The sequence below is a fragment of the Macrobrachium rosenbergii genome, chromosome 51 (assembly GCF_040412425.1).
Source record: "Macrobrachium rosenbergii isolate ZJJX-2024 chromosome 51, ASM4041242v1, whole genome shotgun sequence".
Classification (NCBI taxonomy): Eukaryota; Metazoa; Arthropoda; class Malacostraca; order Decapoda; family Palaemonidae; genus Macrobrachium; species Macrobrachium rosenbergii.
The window spans coordinates 74967890-74987260 of NC_089791.1; the positions used below are offsets into that span (position 1 = coordinate 74967890).

General features: G+C 42.6%; 1 protein-coding gene across 9 annotated transcripts in view; it reads right to left on the reverse strand.

Annotated features, from left to right (window-relative positions):
• The window catches only part of LOC136833493 (uncharacterized), a 437570-nt gene that overhangs the window by 104199 nt on the left and 314000 nt on the right, over positions 1–19371 (reverse strand). Inside the window, exon 5 of one of the 9 annotated variants that reach the window (XM_067095718.1) lies at positions 14960–16220. The exons of the other annotated variants lie outside the window; for them this stretch is intronic. Within the exon in view, the coding sequence (XP_066951819.1) occupies positions 16125–16220 (96 nt within the window). The 3' untranslated portion in view covers positions 14960–16124. Of the gene's footprint in view, positions 1–14959; positions 16221–19371 lie in introns of those variants that run through there. 9 annotated transcript variants of the gene reach the window in all.

The window sequence follows — 19371 nt, forward strand, 5'->3', positions numbered from 1 at the left end:
GAGACTGGGACAGCCTGAACCACTGTCTGGTGTTGAGGCCTCCTGTGCCTTCTGAAACGTTTCCCAGACTTACTCTGGGAGCTGCCAGATTCGGGGGTCTTCCGCTTGAAGGCGGAGATACCCCAACGGGAGCGTAGGCTCTGGTTGGCCCTGGTAGCCTCGCTCAGGACTTTTGAGACTTCGTCCTCTGGGAAGAGATTAACCCCCAGATGGAACTCTTCATGAGCTTGTTAGGCTCATGACGAATGGTGGCATCCGCGAAGATGAATTTGCGGCACTCCAACTTTGCCACCATGAAGTCATACAGGTCTGACTGAAACCCTGCTAACAGGGATTTAGCCAGAACCTGAAACAGAGGCTCCTCTGCACAGGAGGACGGCGACCGCTTCTGTCACAGCACAAGGAGTTCAAGGACCGGCTCAGCCGACACACCGTGCCTCAAACTCTGCCTTCAGGAGAGCTTCCGGGAGTTTAGGAAGCTGTTCGCTGAATTGGGAGGACGCACAGAAAGCGTCCAATTTACCCACCGTAAATGTGGACGGGCGTCCTTCCAGAACTCCTCACCCCCGGGAATACCAGGGATGTGGAGTCCGTCTCCCTCAGCTGAGGCAAGGGTTTGCCATCAAAGCAAGCCTGAGCCGTTGCCAAAGCAACTTTGTTCAGGCAGGGAGTGGGCAACTTATCACCCAGGGAAAACATGGTGTAGTTGCCCTTGAAGGAGTCAATTTTGTGTTCTCTGCTTGCCACTCCGAAAAGAGTGCGCAACAGAGCAGACTGGGCATGGTCCCTAGGGAAGATCACCATCTCCTTAGGGACCTTGTCTGGCGTATCCAGGCTTCCTCCGTCAGCCTAACGAAGCCTGGGTAGTGGGGCAAGAGATCAGGAGGGAAGAACTCCAATTCCTCCAGACGCCTCGTGCCCAGACCCTCGATGGTCAGGTGTTTTCGTGGCGAATGGCACGAAGAGCAAAACGCCACGGGTTACCTACATCAAAAGGAGGGAGGTCAGCAGTATCAGGGATCTGATAACTGGGTCCGGCGCACCGCCGAGCGAGCCATATCCGCCAGCAGATTCTCCTGACTCTGAAGTCTTTCCGTAAGCTTGGAAAGCTTAGCCTCCACCTCCGAAGAGATGCGTTCCAGCAACATCCCTGCAAACGCCTCAGGGTCAAAGGCAGGCTGGCGAGGAGGGCTGGGTTTGGGCGCCCTCTTACTCGCTCCTTTGCCCGAGGTGCCGGTTTGCTCCCGGAGGCCACAGGTTCCGCAACCTTTGCCTTCGACGGGGGGAAGGGGATGCCTTACGGGAAGACGAGGACTTATAGCCCTTCGCCTTCCACGACGTCTTCAATTTCAACTTGGGGACAGCAGATGGAGCCCTGTCCTCAAGATGGAAGACTTGGAGAACCCTGAAAAGGAAGACAGAGGAAGATGGGGAATCAAAAGGGGCCCGCCCCGCTGCCTCACTTACCTCACCTACCTACCCCTTGGTCCGGCTCCGTATTCATCGGTTCCAGGTCCAAGTCTAAGGCGGCGACGTCTTCAGAAACCTCCGCGTACAGGTCCTCTTGAGGTGGCTGGGTCGCACCCGGATCTGCTCAATGATGGGTGCAGCCACATCCGCTGGTACGGCTGCAGCAATCCGGGCGCCGGGTAAAGAAGGTCCCTCAAACCAGCATCGAGGACATACGGCTTCCCCGACGGAACGTTCCTCCCAAACCCAGCCACCCAGGCGCGGAGAGACTCTAAGGCCTCCTTCTTGGAGGACTCATCAGCCTGAAAAGAGAGCAGGGGATCAGTTGCTAACATATTGTAACAAAAGTCATGACCTACAATATGAGCACATATCAGACTGAAAGTAACGTGAAGAACGAAAGTCAAGCTTACCGACTCGTCCTGGACACCACTGCACAGAGCGAAGCACACCTCACAGCCGTCAGGATGCCAAACTATCAAGGTCATCCATCTGGACCGCACAGCCAGCGTGGGTCCGGCACACCACATGCCCATAGGGTTGATGGAGAGTGGCGGTGCACCCGGCTCCTCACAACGCACAGTCTGTAAGTGTGAAAAGTACATGAACCTACCACTCTAAGAAACTTAAATTAGGCAGGCACGGGTATTTTCAACCTAGTACCGGAGTACTCCGGCGGAAGAAAAACCCCGTCAGAGACGGGCCTACCCAGCAAGTAACTATAGTGGTGACAAGCAAGCTCCCCGACCACCGGAATACTCCGGCGGAGCAGGTAGAGCTGAGTCAACAGGGACCCCACCACAAGGGATGCCGGGAATAAAAACGGCGGAACCCAAGGGTAGGACACCGGACCCTGTAATAACAATATGTCCAACGGCGGAGTGAACCGCCTGGAACAAAACAAGTGTATATGCATATATAAAATACAGGGAATGGGAACGAAACTGGTTAATTCCATATACTCCGGAGTCCAGAACCACCCCCTCCGGAGATCCCAAGCCTCAACTGCTAGAGAACAATAGTAGGGTGAGGCTAACAAACATCGCATGACCACAAGGGCCGGAGAAAGCGCCAGTCAACCCAACTAAAGTATCTCGAACGCTGGAGCGAACACGGAAAAAGGGGGAGGACTAATAACCCTAAGAATGTTCGAAACCTGCTCGATCCTAGGAGAGCGGTTAACGAGACATTGAGCCAAGCAAAAAGCCACCGGGGACTTGTCCTGGGAGGGAGCGAATCTCTCCACCAGGAAAGGGCCCCACGACTCGGAGTGAACGCCAGCTGGCGTCACCCGCACGAGAAGATGACAAAGAGCTTGACTCAGGGTAGGGAGGAGGGGGGGGGGTGGAAAGGGTTGGAGGGGTAAGGATGGGAGTAGGCCAGAACAGGTGAAAACAGGAGACTGGGGAAGATTATTCACCCGCTCGACTGCAGACACACACCACGCCAAGTAAATTAATACCAGCAGTGGAAGAACATAGCCTACCCCGAATAAGGGGATGGAAGGGATAACGACCTAAGGCCTCAACACGCTCGCCCTACACCTAGGCGTGGCCTAGGCTAGCACCCATACCTAGGGATAGCCTAGGCTAACAGGAGGGAATAAGGAAAGGGAGGAAGGAGGAAACAACAGGGAGAGAAATTCCCGTGCTGAAAACCAACCAGAGCCGAACGAAAGGGGAGGATGCTACGGAAGCACGGAGGAGACACACCCACAGAAAGAGCCTCTACCCCTCCATAGAAGGGGGAGGACAATGGGGTCTCACTCTACAACCCAAACAACGGCCAGTGGAAGGAACAACAACAGAAACTCTCTCTACCTGCTGAACCCCTCCTCACACCTAACCTAACTCAGGGTAAAAGGGAGAGCGGGAGGCCAAAGGAAGCAAAATACAAGCCTAACGTGACATAGGCAGGCTAGGGGAACCCCACACAACTAACCAGTTAAAAATAAATCACCATCACTAAGAATAATATATATACACAAAACAATAATAAAAGCTTGTGCTCGTGCAAGGCGCATAGCCTAACAGGGAGGAGCAACCGGGTAAGTAAACAATAAAACTGTATCTGGCGCTGAAAAAAAACTAAATCAAAGCAATAAAAGACTGATAGCACCAGCAAATCATATTATAATAATAATGTAGCTAAGTATGTCAAAGCGGAAAACATCCTGGGGAGAAACCTAAGCGGGAAAATGACGGAACCCAATGGAGGAACCCGATATGCGGTTCGACAAAAATAATGCAGAGGAACACCGAAACAATCCGCCCAGGAAAACGCCACCAGGATGAATTCTAGGGGAATAATGATAAGAAATGTAAGCGACAAGGAGAAGCCCCAAACAGGACAAGCTGGGTGGGCGAATCTCATGATCGACATGGCTGACGGGGGACGCCACGGCGTCATAACAACAACCACGAATAATATTAAGATATGGGTTGAAACAGCCAAACTTATCATAAAAACCCCACAATAAGATGGTACTTAACTTGGTGATGGTAAACTTGCTGGAAGACATGCTGATAAGCAGGAAAAACAGCCAAAAAACATGAGCACAAAATAAATGGTTGCACAAAAATCACGTGCTAGAAATGGAATGGTTCAGATGGCGCTGGAGTCGCCCGCTTGGCGGGGGTGAGCGTGGGAGCTGGTACGGCTCCCCGCTCTTCCCGGGGTTTTGACATAGGGATGTCTATCGAGTGTGGCTCTGTGGTTGTGATTCTTTCACTCACCCTTGGTTATACCGACGTCTTCATATAGAAGATGCTCGATCTGGGGTAGTAACTCCAGCATTCCTGAAAGCTTTTTTCTCTGGTATATTTAGCAATTTTTATACCTAGAAATTCGTGTTAGTATGGAATTTCACCGGGTGACACGGGGCCGAGCTCAGAAATGGGTTTTTTCTTTTAAGATAGTAGTCATGTATAAATTACATAATTACTACATACATTTTTGCTTTAAAAGTAAATTATCTAGCCTAGACTACTGCTTTATCTAGTCTAGGTAGGCTACATAAGAAAATTCGCTAGTATATAGCCCTATAGTCTAGGCTACTTCCTTCAGTGAAAATATTACGTCAAAGGAAAATTTTTCCATAAGCTAGGTTCATAAATTAAATACAATTTCAATGCCCGTTATATTAAAATGTAATAATTTTTTAATAATAATTGTGAAGGTAAACAGACATCACCATTGTTTTTCCCAGTGAAAACGCCATCGGCGGAGCAATATGTGAAGGAAACATCATATAATATAATACAAGTTCCCTTATATTAATGATAATTGGGGAACATTTTCACAAAATTCATTCAGTGTGGCAATTAAATATTACGTCAAACAATTGGTTTCATTTAATCCAAGATTTGGAAGTTGAATGTGATTAGAAGCCTGTTTTCAGCTAGAATAGTCTGCAGTACAGGCAGTCCCTGGTTATTGGCGGAGTTCCGTTTCTGCGGGTGTGATGATAACTGGAAATCGCCGCTAACTGAAAATCGGCGCCAAAAAAGGATTTTGACAAAGGAAAAATCTATTTCTGAGGGAGGACCGGGCGAACGCAGAGAAACAACCGGTATTTGACCCAATAATTATTAAATTAAGGGCCAAATACAGCCTCGATACAACTAAAACCCCACTAGGAGAGGAGTACTTAACTTAGTGGCGGTGATTTCAGTGACAGAAGACATGATATTCCAAATTAACCGAGAAAAACACAGAGCACAAGCAAAAGCGTGTTAACAGAAGCAGCGTGCTAAAAAAGGAATGAGGGTAGGTGGCGCTCAGGTCGTCAGGTACAGGCGGGTGAGTTGCCGTTGGAACGGCTCTTCTCGCACTGGGGCTATGACATCGGGACATTCTACAGAGTTAGGTCCTGTGGTAGTGGACAAATTCACTCACCCTACTCTATACCGACACCTGTTACATAATAGGTGATCGCTCTGAGGGTAGTAACCTCAGCATTCCCATTGGCTTTCTTTCTCTGGTATATTTAGCAATAATTTATACCTAGAAATGTGTGCTCAAGGGACATTTCACCGGCTGACACAGGTCCGAAGCTCAGAAAGCACTGATTTTCAGTTATTGGCGCCTCTTTTAGGTATGTATCGGCGCCAATACCCAATTATCGGCGCAGATAAGCGGAAATCAGCGAAGTTTGGCGCCAAAAATTGCCGATTTTCGTCGCTAGACAAGCGCCATAAAACCAGATCGCTGTTAACCAAGCCCGCCATTAACCGGGAACTGCCTGTATATGAACGGTCAGCTATCTTACTAGGCTACTAATCTAAATGAAGTAGCCTAGCCTATCTATTAAGCAGCCTAAGAAAATTACTAAGGTAAAAGGGCATATATTAATGACCTTCAAGAACGGCACTGTTTTCCGGCTTAACATTTCTGTCGAAGCAGCTATTGGCGAAGTGGCTCCATGACGGGAAAAAGTTCACATAATCTGATACAAGTTCCCTGATATTAATGATAATTGGGGAACATTTTCACGGAATTTATTTAGCATGGCATTAAATATCAAGCCAAACAACTGGTTTCATTTAATCCAAGATTTGGAAGTTGAACGCGGTTATAAGCCAGTTTTTGGCTAGCGTAGTCTATATAAATGGTCAGCTAGCTTACTAGGCTACTAATTTAAATGAAGTAGCTTTGCCTACCTATTAAGCAGACTAATATAATTACTAAGGTAAGAAGGGCATATTAACGACCTGCAGGAACTACAATGTTTGTCGGCTATATGATTTCTGTCGAAGCCACTATCGGTGAAGTAGTTCCAAGAAGGGAAAAACTTTGTACAACTGATGCAAGTTCACTGATATTAATGATAATTGGGGAACATTTTCACAAAACCACTCAGTTCAACAGTCAAAATACTACAACCAAACCATTGGTTTCACTTAACTCAAGATCTGAGCGGTAAATAGTTGGCTACAGCTGACAATAGCAATGTTTTTTCCCTGTATGTGGAAGCATAAATTAGAACATGGCCTAGCACTAATTAGTGTAGATAATTACACTAAGGTATTCATGAGGGATGCCGGTTTTTCAACTTCACAAAATAATCTACAAACTAGGTTCTTCTACAATGACCGATCTAGGAGCACTTTCATGCAGATGAGTTGATGCTGCAGAGGCTATGAAAGTAATGAGTAAGATAGGTCTCGCTCGGTGCATTGTTGATACAGTAATGGCCGACACACAAAGGGCTATTTGCAGTGCCACATTTACAATGGTGACATACATACGATGTTGCTGTTGCTACTTCTTGCAGGTTGACAGTAGGAATTGAGAACCAAGGTAATCGCTGTAGATAAGAGAAAGAGCCCCCTTATCTTGAGTCGTATATGTACTCTATCAAGTGTCAACATGCACTAATACCCGGCCGAGACTGATTAAAAGAGAATTCTTGATATCAGTTAGTCTATCTTATGGAGCTTCTAATGGACCATGACAGTAACTCCTTTGAGGGTGAACAGTAGCTACACTATCAAAAATTGACTTCTCTACTGTAGGTTCCCTAGAATGGCACCCTAACCTACTTCCAACAGGTCTGAGCAATATGATAGGTCTGGGCTCCTCAATCTAGAGGGATTTTTGTCAGGAGTAACAGTCTGTTTTTCCACCAACTTAAATTCTTTTTATTACAGATGAAATTCGGCATAAGAGAGCGTTGGGATGAAGACCGTCACTTAACTCCTTCCAATGGAAAAAAATGTATCTCATTCTCATCTCAATTTGGAAAGGGGGATGAATAATAGACAATCATTTCTTGGTTGGCAAGGCCTCTGAGGAAAGAAACTCAAGAGTGAGCAGTTTCATTTCCAGATATGCCATCACCTGGGATGAAACTAGGATTAATTCTGAACGTTCATTAATATTCCCAAACTTCATAATGAGGTTGAACATCAAATCTTTTGCCCACAAAATTCCTTCCAGAATTCTGTCTAGGGCAAGCTAGCTGTCTACATATAGGAGTACTGTAATCCTGATTTCCAAAAGTGACTAGGGCAAGCTAGCTGTCTACATATAGGAGTACTGTAATCCTGATTTCCAAGAGTGACATCACATGAACACTGGTGCTAGTAATCTTATGATTATCTAAGTCTTGCTCAGATCAAAGCACAAGGCTCTAAACTGAAAAACCCAGCCACTAAAAACCAAGTGAACAACCATGTGAGAATGATGATGGATAGGAACCTGAAAAGACACTTACATGTCCCTTCAATCCTCTAATCATCCTTCTGGGTGGCCATTAGGACCAACTTAAATTATTCCAAGGAAAATATAGCCAAATTTAAGACCTGCTGAAGTTCAATACACTCAAAACTGGTCTCAAGTCCTACAATGCCTTCAAACAAGAAGACATGGTTGTAGGAACCTGGGGAGGTTCCATGACTAACCTATGTAACAGTATGTGACCTCTTGTTTTTAAATCTCAGAGCCTCTCTGCATGGTGGAAATATGTATGAAAAACCACTTATGAGTACACCAACAGCATCTAGCATTCCCAAGTAGTCACACATCTCAACCCAACTTTGCTCAACTTTGGCAATCGTGTAAGAAGTGGTGTGTCAATGTAGAATGATCACCAATTGCATGAGCACAGCTTCAATGGAAGGAAATCATGTGCCTTTTCCCACAAGTACCTTCACCACCTAGGGCTCCACTCCTAAACTTTGGTAAACCTACCAGTAGTGGGTGTGTCTCGCCCAAGCTCCTTGAATGCAGAAGAGTTGAAGTAGTCGCTGAAAAAGAAGGCAGAGAACCAACTCAAGATTAAATAATCTTGAGTCCACAGATCCAAAATTCAAAAGGCCTTAAAGCCTGGAGGGACATTATCAGAAAAAGAAGGGTACAAACATTCCCTCCTTTTCAGGAAGACAGTGGCACTGAAATGAACTGTCTCATCAAAGCCTTCTACAAAAGCCCTGTTAATATATTTAGGAGAGAAAAAGAAACTCAAAGGTTTTGTTGCCAAAAATCTGATATTTCAGAGGAAACACAGCAAATAACCAATTCTCCAAAACCCTTATAAGACTCTGCAATACTGTCCCATGTCCACAGACAAAAAAAAACCCTCCTTCCTTTCCAATGGGTTTATTAAACCAACAATTTGTTATCTGCTAAAAAAGGAAGGAAACAAAGCATTCCCACATGGAAAAGAGCATTCACTTTGGAAATGAAAAGGGAGGGCTCCAGAGGATAATGCCTTGGTCATAAGCATACCCGTAACTTTAAACCTTACCATGACAGAATTCATCACAGAAGTTCTATGAATATCCTGTGAAGGCATCGAGAGGCCAGTACTACTACATGATCTCAAATCATAGAGTATCAGAAACACGGATAAAGCAAGCCAGGGTGTAACTCTGCACATCTGTCTATCAATGGATGACAAACAGAAGGAAAACTACCTCAGAATCAGGGTTGATCTGAGAAGGTTGAGCCTGCAGAGTAATTTGTAGATTTTCACCCCATGCCTAATAAGAAAACAAGACCATCTGACAAACTGCCTCTCTCTTTCAAGGTTGTACTCGAATACCTGGCCACTTAAAAGGGCCACTTTTCTGTTATGCTTCACGTTTCTTTGGTTTACATTTATGGTAGAACCCCGGTCCTCAACCATACCAGAACTCGACATAATCGGATTTCAACGCAAAATGTCGAGTAAATTTTGCGTCGGAGCTAGAACAACAAACCGGAATCCAACCCGATGAATCATATGATGTTTGTAAACAAAAGTGTTTCCGTCAGCCACCACTAGTTGGCGTTGTTGGTGGCGTTCTTCCCACGCATATTTAAAAGCGTATAAAGCCTACACACGCTGCTGCTGTTGTTTTCCAGTCGACTCTGTATGAAATTTACCATAAATTAATACTGAACATAAACAACGTTTATGTATTAGTACTGTGATACGCCACCAGGACGGAGCTTTGGTTTGTTTACATCCGCTCATGCCACAAGCTGCCGAGTGCCGACGTAACTTAGGAAATTTTTCTTAATTTTATGATAACAGACATATAGTAATTCGGCTTATTTTTAATACTGTATTATTATTTTACTATAATAATCAGGCTTGTTTTTCAATGTTATTATCATTAACAACATTTTTTGTGTACCCGTTACAGTACATTCTGATAGTGCCTATAGGCTACCTAGCCTAGCCTATGGCACATGGTCTACCATCAGTAATAAGGCCTCATTGGTCGTAGGCCAATTTTTTTTTATACAGTATGCATTTAAAAATGTAAAAAGTGCTTCTAATGTTATAAGTTATTTAACTCTGAACTTATTCCATTGTAATTTGTGTAATGTTTTTTATAAAAAGGCAAGTTGGGGTAATGACTGATGATCAAGAACGGATTAATCCATTTTCAGTTATTTCTTATGGGAGAAATTGATTCGGAATTCGACTAAATCGAATCCCGATGCTTCTTCTGGAACGGATTAGTGTCGGGGACTGGGGCTCTACTGTACAGTATGTGAATATCAATATACCTACAGTTTACAGCAAAAATATAAACGCATACTTGGAAACATCACAACCATCAAGCTGGGCTACACACAACACAAATTAAATAAAGTATCATGTGTTACAAAAAATATGAAGAAAAATCATAGCAAAAGTCTGCTAGGAAACAACTTGTGGTAAGAAATGCTCAACACCACAAATACAAAAGTAATGGAGAAATAAAAAAAAAATCTGAAAAAAGCAGACATACTGTGCTACCAGTGTCAAGAGTAGCCATTTAAATGAGCCAATGTGGTAACACAGTAAAATCACCAAAAAAGTTATTAAGTTACCCTCCACTGTGCTTTGGAATCTAGTTAAACACATATTGTTAAGGGTCTCTTAATGAATTAAACTGTCAATTGCACTGCTCAGAAAGAGCCAAAGGATCTGGTTTACTATACGACAAAGATGTTCTCCACAAAATGAAGGGTAAAACTATGCTACCAGTTTTCCAGCACATCACAGGAAAAACAACTTACCAGCAGCCATAGTGCACACTGCCAAAATTGTGAACACTACAGCATCAGACAGAAAACTAACTGAGGCATAGACAACAGAGTTGCTCTTCTTATCCTCTGGAGGGAAGATAAACATAAAGACGAGATAGGCCAATAAACCAGGTACAATCCTTCTATATTCTTTTATTTTTGCTTGACTGCTGAGTGTGCATGCAGCTCAATACTTAAAGCTATATGAATGTTAGGTAAGATTCATAGAAGTAATTCAAATGACTACCTCCTTATATTATTTACTTCACATATGTGAAATTAGTATGGCACACAACCATTGTTAAAACCTTTACACAAATATGCTGTCCTTGTAATACATATTATGTTATGGGTAGTGGGTAATGTGGCTTTTCTTAGCAACATTCACTTCATGGTGTGACATCCATGCCTACACGAGTTAGGGTAGAAGAGACCCTTTAGCCTTAGCAGGCAACTCTTTTAGGAAGACGATACTCCGAAATCAAACCAGTGGGTAAAAGGGACCCTTTAGCCTTGGTAGGCAACCCTTCTAATAGAAGGTTACTCTGAATTTTAACGTGTTCTCCAACCTTGGACTGTGCCATAGTACCATCGTACCGTGGTCTCCCATGGTCTTGAGTTTGAATTCCCATGCCTGAGGGTACAATCAGGCATTTATCCTCTTTTTCATTCACTTTCCTGTTTCTATGAAAAGTGTGTAGCACAGGCCGATGAGAAGGCAAAAGTTGCTTGGTGGATTATCAGGAGAGGAGAGTGCCCTCATCCTTACCAAATCTATTCCTATTGAGCAGTTTATTTCTAAATCCATCTTGACCGTCCTCCCCCAGTTGGTGTGGCAAACCTGGCAGATTTCATTTGCCTTACAAGGCTTGCCGGCCCCACCTTGTTGACCAGTTGCTTCTGGAGCTTTTTTCAATGACACATGGACATGCTTATTTATACATTCAACAGTATTTTTGTAAATAATGTAAAAACTATTGTTGTTGATGGCAATGCTGTTTATTGTGCTGTTGATTTTTACAATGTTACTGTTATTATGAGTCTATTTATTAGTTTTGATAATGATTTTATGTTGTTAATGCTAACTCTTTCTGGAGAAATTGAACTGAACTCTGGGCCTGTTACTCATTAACAGTAAGAAAAATTGCAGAGTACTTTATACTCAAATATTTGGAGCTTAAGGTCAATTTTTTTTTATCTCCAGAGTTGTGCCCATAAATACAATTTGATGTTTTTATCTGAGACTCTTATAAGTATTAACAAGTGAAAGACTGAGTTTTTAATCCCAAGGTTTGATGGCCCTGACTTTATTTATCATCATAACATCCCACAAGAGCAAGGTATGGCTGTATACGCCAAGTCCAGACGACCTATTTATCATCAGAAAAATTTGGAATACAGTTGCCATGAAGTTCTTTGTTTTAAAATTTTCAGTAAGTTCTAAAATGTACAGTATACATATTTGCTGTTTACCGCAATTGAAGTACAGTATCAATGATTCTATATGTGACTCTCTTGGAGAGGATTAGTATGGCTCATTCACAGGATTCAAAAGCTTCATTCATTTTTCTGGAGACTGTAATGCAAAGCACAGTGACCAGCTAAATTCCAATTCCACAGATCAACATGGCCTGTCTGCTCTTGATTTCTGTGTATCCTCCGATTTTGTCCAGCTAATTGAGGAACTCACCGACATTTCTGGTAATACAGTAAATTAGAACTCACATTCACAGAAGTTCCAGTTATTGTCAAGTCCAAGGTCTGTGAATATATAGCCACTTCTGATTATTGCACCATTGAGATGGACATACAGTATCTGTCAATCAGTATATTCCTAATCCCACCATTGGAAAAATGGTCTGGCTAAAATCCAGAGCCAACTGAGGTCGCATTATTGAAGTTTGTCAGGCACTCAATACTTCAGATGCTATATTAGATACTGATCCTAAGAAATTAAAAGAAATGCTGATGGCTATTTTAATAAGATTTGTCCCTAGAAAGGTCATCAAATTTAGGACAAATGACCAGCCATGGTTTGATGATACACATAGATGAGTTTACCATGACAGACCAAATTCAACGCATGGAGATGAAATCGTTCATATGAACACTACACCATTTTTGTTAGGTCTCGCCGTTCTGCAAATAGAACTTACCATACAGCCAAGAGAAACTACAATGATTCCTTAAAGAGAAAACTTGATGGAATTACTCAGCTTCATCTGTGGTGAACCAAACTGGAATCACCTATCTTTGGGTCAGGCTCTCCTTCCGTTCCACAACTACTAACAGATGAAGGTAGACTGGTTACGGCCCTAGGAAAAAGGCTGAACTGGTTCATTAAGCTGAGGATGTCCCTCTCTCTGATACTTATCATCCTGAACCTATTCTTACAAAAATTTTAATTTTGCTCTACGGATATTAAGAAAATTCTGGATAATCTTGATAGCTGAGGTGAAGATCCTGATGGTTTCTTCCCTTTGTTTTTTAAAAAAATTTTTGTGGTGTTGTCTCCCAGGTTAAGTACATTCTACAGCTTTTTATATCAAAGTAGTATCTTTGCAGATGAGCACAAGCTTAGTAAAGCAGTGCCGGTTCCAAAGAGTGGCATATCTGCAAACTGCAGTAACTACCAGCCAATCTCTATTCTCCCTGTGGTCTCCAAAGTTGCTGAAAAATTTATTTTTAAGCCACTATATGTAAGTACAGTATGTGGAATCTAAAGAATTGTTAACTGATAGTCAATATGCATAAAGGATGTGATGCTCTTTTTAACTTGACTTGCCATTTACAAGGGAACCTTAATAAGGGTTTTGAGCACAGAGGAATTCAAATACTAGATTTCAGTGCTGCTTTTGATCTAGTAAATCACAAGGCACTTACAGTATTTATAAACTTTAGAATCTTGGAGTGGGTAGATATGTTTTAGGATTACTGCAAGATTCCCTTATAGGTAGGCACCAGCGAGTTGCCATGGACGGGATCTTTAATGAACCAAGACCTATTTTGTCTTGAGTTAAACAGGGTAGTGTTCTTGGCCCACTGTCATTTTTTGTATATACAGGCAGTCCCCGGTTATTGGTGGGGGTTCCTTTCCGACAGAGTGACGATAAGCAAAAATGGCCAGTAACCAAAAATCGCCGATTTTCAGTTATTGGTGCCTCTGTTAGGTATGCATTGGCGCTAATACATGATTATCAGTGCCGATGAGCAGAAACTGGTGCATACTGGCACCGAAAATCGCTGATTTTCATCGCTAGACAAGCGCCTAAATACCGGATCACTGATAACTGAGCCCGCTGATAACCAGGGACTGCCTGTACAAGTGATATGGTTGTTGGCCTGGAAAACAAGATTGTTCAGTATGCCAATGATGCAACACTTGTGGGTGTAGTAGGCTCCACTTATGAGAAATGAAGCTGCCCTCAGCCTCAATCGGGACATGGGCCAGATCAGTAAATGATGTAATCGGTGGGGTATGAGGCTGAACTCCAGTTAAACAAAAACACTATTGATCAGCAGATCTTGTACAGATTTCTCACCCCATTCTCCCCTTCAGGTGGATGGGACTCTGCTGAAAAAGTGTGAGGCTCTAACTGTTCTAGGTGTTACTGCTGACTCACATCTAACTTTTGATAAACATCTAATGAACATTTCAGCAAATGCTGCATTAAAGTTAGGAATTGTTCGTAAGGCCTCATATATTTATAACTATGATAAAATCAATGGAACATATTTTAGGTCATTTGTCCTTCTTTTACCAGAATACTGTACTCCGGTGTGGATATTTACTTCTGCCACAGATTTATCTCTTTCAGACAGTGGTTTGTGGCAGTTGGTTTCTGTTCCCTAATACTGTAGACCAGATGGTCTCTAGTTTGTCACTTTTTCATAAGTTGTGTTTCAACAGAGATCTTTCACATTCTCAATTGATCCCTGACCCCCTTTACCTGCTGAGAGCAACCAGACTCGCTGAACAGCAGCACCAATATGCAGTAAATGTACCTCACTGACGAACTTCTCAGTTCCAGAGGTTCTTTATTCCTCACTTCGTTGGATTGTGGAACAGTCTCCCAGAGGGTGTCATGCAACTGGAACTTCAAAAGTTCAAGCAAAGGTGCAATGCATTACTCCCCTAATATGTAATACTGACGAGTCAAAGTCAGAATTACCTTAAGAATCAACCTATGGATTCTGGGGGTGAGCTGAGGTAAGAGGTAGACTCTTGGCATGCTGTCTGGTTTGACTACCCACATATATATAGTGTGAGGATGATTGTATTTTTTAATAGTCTCAGTGTCAACAAGGGGGTTAGGTTTACACTTGTGCCACTGTAATTAAATTTGTGCTATCCCTCTTCAGTAGGGTAGAGGTTGGTGACACGATCCAAGAATCTTTCCAGGTTCTTTCAAACTCTAAACAATAATGTTTCAACACCAGCAACTGAAATATGGGAAATTAATATAAAAAGAAACTCTCACAACACTACAACACATTTATTCACAACCTTATTTACAAAGAAAATAAAAATGTTTCCCCTTTGTTCTCATTCAACATGACACTGAACAAAACAAATCTAAGCAGTTATAGACACGGGGAACAGGTTGCAAGGTAGGGCAATCTTAATACTTAAATGGTGAGTTGTTGAGTTATCCTTTCGTGGCTGGGGTTTCAGCTGAAGAGATGATGCTGGCACGATGGCCTTGGGTTTGAAGACGTCACAGATGGCTGGCTGGGAACTCAGCAGAGATGTGCTGGTATGATGACCAAGAGCTCGTAGACGTCACAACAAGGGATGTCTTCGGGATGAGGCAACAAATGCTGTTTCTCCAAGAATCCGGAGATTGTGCAAATGGAGGGCAGGAAGGGCTGAAGACTCGTCCTCGCTACAGGCAGGAAGGGCTGACTACTTCACGTTGTCACAGGCAGGAAGGGCTTAGCGACTACTCCTCCACACATGCAGGAAGGGCTGACTACTTTTCTTTGTCACTGGTATGTAGACTCGCTGCTTCACCTTGTCTCAAACATGGAGGGGCTTAAGGACTTCTCATCACAAGCAGGAAGGGCTGGCTGCTTCTCTTCGCTTCGGGCAGGGCAAGATTTTATGGAGAAGAGTAAGGGTCGTCTGAAGGGGATACTCCCGTCGGAACCTTGCTTTGTCTGACCTCTGAGTGCCCTCTCTGTCTCTGTCTGTCTATATCTGTCTTGGGAAGTCTCTTCTGGAAGCTTATATACCACTGTATGGGCAGAGTTAATATTCCCTTATAAGGAGTTTTTTTATTTTCTGCACAATGACTGGTTCCTAATCACCGCCCCTTTCCGGTCACGCCATAGAAGATTCCAAATCAACTTTTCTGATGCAATGTGGATCGAATATTGCGCCATGTTACAAAGGCATGGCATGAGATACCAAGTGGTGTCATTTCCACGAGAAAGAGTTTTCATCAAATCGCTAATTGTTCACGATGCGTTGACAACAGTAACTGATTGGTGAGCTAACACAGGAAGCAGTCACATCTTGGAAAAGATGCTTTTTCAATATATTTCATCATTATTTCATCTACCCATGACAGATGGATATTTGGGAGTCAGTCTTACTATTGTCATTGACTGAGAAAAGGATTTCATGAATAGTACATGGTGTCTCCTTACATGACTTCCCTATCTGTGGACCCCTTGACAACTCCTTGACACAGTTGTGGACCTCTGGCATGAATATAGGAGCAAACGCTCATGGTGATAGTCTGAAAGGGGAATCTACATTTAGACCGATGAGACCAGAACAGTCAAAGTATGGAGCTAGCAGATCACAAGTGACTAAATTACTGAAAGAATAAAGTAAAAACCAGACAGAAATTCTGGATTTAAGATTAACTATGTGATTTGCAATCCTTTATAAGCAGAGTTTAAGAGGCTGGACAGTAAGATGGAGGAAAGGAAGCAAGAACATGAGCAAGGTTAAAGTAACAATGGAAAAGAAAGAAAGAGCATAGAAAGACATATAGTGAATATTCAAACCAGGGACCAAGAGATTCCTCTGCTCAAGTGCCCTCTCACCTGTCACAAGGCTTCAACATAGTGTATAAATATTCATGGTGATGCTATATGACTTGTACAAGGCATGGTCTCATTGAAATGATCAGGAGCCTTTACACCCTGGTCCAAGAAATCTTGTTACAAATTGGCCCATTATCAGGCTGCTCCAACTCAGAAGCCTGAATGTCAAACCATAATTATATAACTTCAAACCATTACTTCATCTTTTTCAACCAGTTTCATTAATTTCACATACAAAAGGCCTGAATAACCACTCTACGTGTTATCGTATATTTCCGCATATAAGACAACCTTTAAATCATAAAATTCACCCGTAATAATTGGAGGTTTTCTTATACTACCATTCTAAAAATCAAACCTTGAATTCTAAGTGATGTTTATCAGTAGGCTAGCCTCGGCCTTGGTGTGATAACCACCCACATCCATGAAAAGATTCACATTATGAAATAAACTGGTAATAAAGGTAATAAAACCATTTTTACGTTATATATTACTGTACAGGCATATCTTCATGATAAATAGCCTATTCGAGGAACAATTCCTTATCACTCAAATCAACTTTTATCTATGTGAGGCCAGCTGACAAAATGTAATCGAGTTATGGTTGCGCTCTCAGCAACTTTTATCTTTCGGTAACCTAGTGAGATTACGGTAGTAATAACATTTAGGATAATGTAATATTCACTTTTCATTAAAAATTCACGCTGTTTGTAACTGTTTAGAACAACTCAGTCATACAAACGATAATTATGTACAATAATTATCATATTTTATTGTATTGTTGTTGGGGGTTGCTTATGTTTGGAGATGAAACATAAACAAAACAATGTTTCCCTTTCAGGTGACGTCTGTAGGAAAAACATGGCATAAAATTGACTTTGTTATTTCGTTTATCGTACATACTCGCCAACGCGCGATCTCACGCATTGTGCAAACCCCATATTTTCACCCATAAAAAATTATTTTATCATGTATCTCGTATATCATGCGAGTTCCTTTTTTGAGAGACCAAATTACTATGGACTAACCTCTTTTACTCCCTCTCTTTATCCCATCTTCTAGTTAAATAAGTTAAAAAAGTAAAAGCGAATGATAAAAGGGATTTTGACAAAGGAAAAATCTATTTCTGAGGAAGGTCCCGTGTCACCCGGTGAAATTCCATTGTAGCACGAATTTCTAGGTATAAAATGCTAGATATACCAGAGAAAAAAGAGCTTTCAGGAAAGCTGGGGTTACTACCCCCAGATCGAGCGTCTTCTCCAAGGAAGGCGTCGGTATAACGAAGGGTGAGTGAAAGATCACTACCACGGAGTCTTACTCGAAAGATCTCTCCCTATCAAAACCCCCAGAAGAGAGCGGTGAGCCGTTACAGCCCCCACACCCAAACACCCGCCAGCTCGGCGACACCAGCGCCACCTACCTCATTCCAGGCTAGCACTAACCCCAGACTTGGCATGTGCAAGTAAGGGGGGGGAGCAATAGGTGAGTCAGGGAGGGTCACCGGGTGACACGGGACCTTCCTCAGAAATAGATTTTTCCTTTGTCAAAATCCCTTTTCTGAGTCCAGTCCCGTGTCAGCCGGTGAAATAGTGATAGAGAATCATGCCAAGGCTGCAAACTACAAGGAAACAAGGTAATCTGAAGAAAAAAACATAAATTACGAAAATGGTTTTAATCAGGGAATCTCTTACATGTGGCAAGAACACTAAACCTAAGGCACATCAAAAGCTTAATATTAAGAAAAAGTGGGGAAGTCCCCAGCATGGCGGGGAAGAGGCCCCAAAAATACTTAATACTACTGAAGCATAACGACATGAAATTTGCATAGGTTAAATGGCATATACAATCTTAAAGCTACACACGTAAACTTAAAGCTAAACACGTAAGAGACAAAATAAAATGGGAAACAATATATACAGTACATATACATACATCTGGGGTACATGGAGCAAAATAAAAACTGCCCAGTACCCCACAAGAAAACACAATCATAACATGTCAGATTACAGTTTCCACTCAACAGAGACAAGATACATCAATATGAGGAGCAAGGCAGTGAGGCATGATCAACCAGGAGGATAAGAAGAGAAGCAAATGAGGCAGGCGGGCGGGGGGGAAAGGGGAGGATAAGGATATGATTAGTTAAGGTGGGGAGATGACACTTCCCACAGCTATTGTAGAAAATTTCAGGGCTTCGAGCGATTTTAAATAGTGGCGTTTAAACACTAGAGGTGATTTCCAACCCGTGTATTTAGAGAGTTCTGAGAAGTCCATATTATGAAAGTAATTAATGGAAGTAGCAACTGCTCGAATATCATGAGCCTTAGGAACTGAATCTGGGTTGGCCTGTTTAATAAAATACAAAATCTGTTGTCTTATAGCATTCAGTGAAAGAGTACCACCTTTCTCCCTGATAAAAAGAGGACCCGACTTACTCTGTGGAGTTCTTAAAAGGTAAGATTTAAGTGTATACACTGGACATAAAGACTGGTCTTGTGGAAGGGCACCACCTTCCAAGGAGACCATCTGTCTTGTGGGTCTTCATTTTTAGCTAAGAATCTAGGGTCAAGGGAAAGGAGGACCTCTCCGGACGGGAGGAAGTTCACAAAATCATCACCTCTAGTGAGAGCCGATAGCTCTGAGATTCTGGCACCTGAAGCCAAGCTAATCAGAAATAAAGTCTTCCTTAACAGATCCTGATAAGAGCATTGAAAGTTGTTCATCTCTGATGCTAACTTAAGGACGTCATTGAGGAACCACGTAACCGAATGTGGGCGTGATACGGGTCTCAGACGAGCGCATGCTCTGGGGATAGATGAAAAATAGGAATCTGTAAGG